General features: G+C 35.8%; 1 protein-coding gene across 1 annotated transcript; it reads right to left on the bottom strand.

The window, feature by feature from the left end:
* Positions 1 to 679: 679 nt before the first annotated feature.
* On the bottom strand, positions 680 to 2,881 carry LOC133831443 (protein TEEBE-like). The gene is made up of 3 exons (XM_062261739.1): positions 2,759 to 2,881; positions 2,155 to 2,652; positions 680 to 1,566 (listed from the first exon to the last, which is right to left on the bottom strand). The coding sequence occupies exons 1-3, from the start codon at positions 2,853 to 2,855 to the stop codon at positions 1,046 to 1,048; spliced, it is 1,116 nt and encodes a 371-aa protein (XP_062117723.1). The 5' UTR covers positions 2,856 to 2,881; the 3' UTR covers positions 680 to 1,045.
* Positions 2,882 to 3,175: the final 294 nt, after the last annotated feature.

Here is a 3,175-nt window from a genome sequence, read left to right as displayed (position 1 = left end):
GGCAGTACTTTTTTGAGTGATGATTGTGATACACTCAAATTCTACATAATTTGTACACACAGTGAAGTTTGTTTAATCTTAACCTTACAATTAAAAGTAATGTGAACTCCACTTAAAAATATGTATGACTAAAATTAAACACACATATTGTGTAAAAATTGTGTGCAAATTGAGTGTATCGAGCATTACTCTATTTTTTTTCTATTGGTACAACACACCCCTTAAATAGGTATGTAGGGGTGTTTTGATCCCAATTTTTTTCATGACGTTGTTCATTATAGTTATAACGTACCTCCTGCAAATTTTCAAGAAATCTTGAATAATTTACAGTACCGAAAAACAGAATTCAAACAGCTTGTTGCATGCGTGCTTGTATTTTTTTATACGCATAAAAAACAACTGTTTGAACTTTATTTTTGATATTGTAAATTATTCGGAATTTCTTGAAAATTTGCGGAAGATACATTATAACTATAATAAACACCGTCAAAAGAAAAAAAATTAGGATAAAAACACCCCTACATACCTATTTAAGGGACGTGTTGTACCGTTAGGGAAAAAAGTAATATTGTGCAATAGACTTTCCCTATAAATCATACTCAATTACAAATTCATTAAACTAAAGATCCACTTAACAGTCAAGAATGCAAAAAGTAGAACTATAAATTTATAAAATTGATTGTTTGAAATTATAGTCCACAAAAGATTCATAAATGTGACTCACATCACCCTTCTTTTTAAGAAAAGTGTAGACATACGCCGTTACACAAACCCTTGTCCCCACAATTAGAGAACAATGGCTCTTTTCAAACTACAAAGATTGAGCCATTCAACTTTAAACAAAGAGAAATACTAACAAAATTCTCATTATCTCTCTTTGACTGTTCATACTCTTACAATTGATAGAAACGTGTAAAAAAGGAAAAAGGAAAATATTGTTAAGCACTTCTCTTATACAAAAATAGCACAAATAAAAAAAAATCCCCAAAGTAACATTAGCTTCTTCTTCTTCTTCTTTTTTTTTTTTGAAAAAAAGAAAGAAAAATTAGTAGATTGGGGAAACCACAACATTGTCCAAGACAGGGCCACACATGTGTCCATAATCATGAAGCTTGGTGTGATAGTAAGCACTGTAAAACGTTATCCTTGTTCTATTGGAAATTGCTTTGAACTTAATGCTAGCAGTTTTAAATTGACCTTTTCCTTGTGACACAAAGGGGACCTTAAGGGTCTCATGAGCTACAAAAGCCTCAACCATCATAGATCCATGGCAACCATTCTTGGCATCTCCAATGGTAAAGCTAAGGCTGTACAACTTGTCCGAAACGGTTCGGATGATTTGGGCAATGGCACTTTCCCTCCCCGCGACCAACTCGATCGCGGCGAGCCCTGAGGGGACGGAGAAGTGCTTTTTGTCTATGAATTTGACTGGCTTGAGTGACTCAACGATCCATCCAGGAAGTGGTGAAATTAGGTCTTGGATCTTGGGTGAGAGCAAGATTCCAGTTGAGAAGTTCTTGAATACATGAGGACCATTTTCAAAGTCTCCGTTTTTCACCAAGTTACCTATTACATACCAATACATTGCAGCATTAAAACAAATATCAAATGATTGTTGTCACTATGATCACACCAAAAACACACAACATGGCCTACTCACTCACTATTTTGGTTTAGTCCATTAGGCTAATAAGTTTTGGATCCAAATCTATCTAATTTAATTACATCAATTTTAAAATTAAGTTATGTATGATGTGTCTTTTTATTTTATTTTTGAGAGTAAAAACCCAAAGTTTTATTAATCAAAAACCAAGGTACGTAATTATTACATAAACTCACCAAAATTCAAAACAGAAATAGAAAAACCAACCCAAACATAGTCGACCAAAACTAATCAATTAAAAAAAAACAGTCACATTAGATAGACACTAAAATCAAACAGATTTGCTTTGTGTTGTCTTTCTATGCAAAATGTCAGGATGTACTAGTTGACTAAAGATGAAAATGCATAACTATTTTCAGTTTTGTTTGTTTATCATTATCATATTTTGGATCAAGTTGAAACTCACAATGTTCCATTTTGATAAATCAAGGATGATAAATCTAGGTTGCACCAAAGCAAATATATTTATAAAATAAAATAAAAAAACTTGCCTCTAGCATAGGTGGGAGGTCTCATTTCCTTGATAGCAATGTGATCCAAAAGAGGCCCACAAGTGGGGTCTTCTTGAATACCAGGATTGTGAAAAGTGACTTTAACAACCTTAGAAGTGGCTTTGAAAGCCCAAGCGTAAGAGTCGCCACCATCGCTGCTGTACAGCGTTTGAATGGGCAGATCAGCCGACTGACCAGCCACCGTGATCCTCAACGCCTCGTCCTGTGCGCAAGTCCTTGTGGTCCCAAACGTAAGGGAGTATATTGCGCCTGCCTTAACGGCGACGTTTTGAGACACTGAAGCCTCGTTGCCTAGCCTCACTGCGTGTTCGCCACGTGGCACGGCAAAGTAGAAGCCACCTGGCTGGGGTCCACCCGTGATGTACTCCACCAAACCCTTGATTTCCCACTTGGGAAGTGAGTACTCGCCCACGATCACTGTCTTCTTCATGTTTGTGGACTTGGGTGCTTCTTCAAAGTCTCCATTTGGGAGAAGAGCTGAAAAAAAATTGAAAAAAAAAAACAACCATTTTATTCATTTCAAGTGAGCCCAAAATCACAGACTTTACACATTATAGTACATCACTAGCTATAAAGTGCTCACCGTCGAGATAATAGGGTCCTTTACCAGCTGAAGCAGCATAGCCAACACTGTGGAGAGACGAAATGGACACAAGGCAGAGAAAGAGGAGCAAACCCATGTTGTGTTAGTTAGTTTTGAGTGAAAAAACAAAGTAGAGATACTTGACTACTATAAGTAATAAATATATATAGGCAGAGGAAGATATTTTTTTTATTATTTTATATATATTTTTTTAAATTAAAGGTCTAGTGCGAATTTTCTAAAAAAATATGGGCAATTCATACGTGTAGTTTGAGGTGTCATGATTATTATAAGTTAATAACATGTTTAAGTGGCACTAACTTAGGCGCGAGAGGTGTCGGTAGGCCTCTAATTTTCAATGGTTTTGTCTCCTTTTTCCACAGAGAAGTTAATATGTATGTTGGAACCCACATGGCA

Source organism: Humulus lupulus, chromosome 4, assembly GCF_963169125.1.
Source record: "Humulus lupulus chromosome 4, drHumLupu1.1, whole genome shotgun sequence".
NCBI lineage: Eukaryota > Viridiplantae > Streptophyta > Magnoliopsida > Rosales > Cannabaceae > Humulus > Humulus lupulus.
The sequence above is the reverse complement of the archived record's forward strand: the minus strand, read 5'-3'. Positions and strand labels throughout refer to the sequence as shown.

Bases quoted from the DNA above. Each gene is read 5' to 3' on its own strand.
- LOC133831443 (XM_062261739.1), bottom strand. From the start codon at position 2,855: ATGGGTTTGCTCCTCTTTCTCTGCCTTGTGTCCATTTCGTCTCTCCAC. The intron at 2,653-2,758 runs GTGAGCACTTTA...ATTTTTTTTCAG, and splicing joins AGGACCCTATTATCTCGACG to CTCTTCTCCCAAATGGAGAC. The intron at 1,567-2,154 runs GCAAGTTTTTTT...GGTATGTAATAG, and splicing joins ACCTCCCACCTATGCTAGAG to GTAACTTGGTGAAAAACGGA.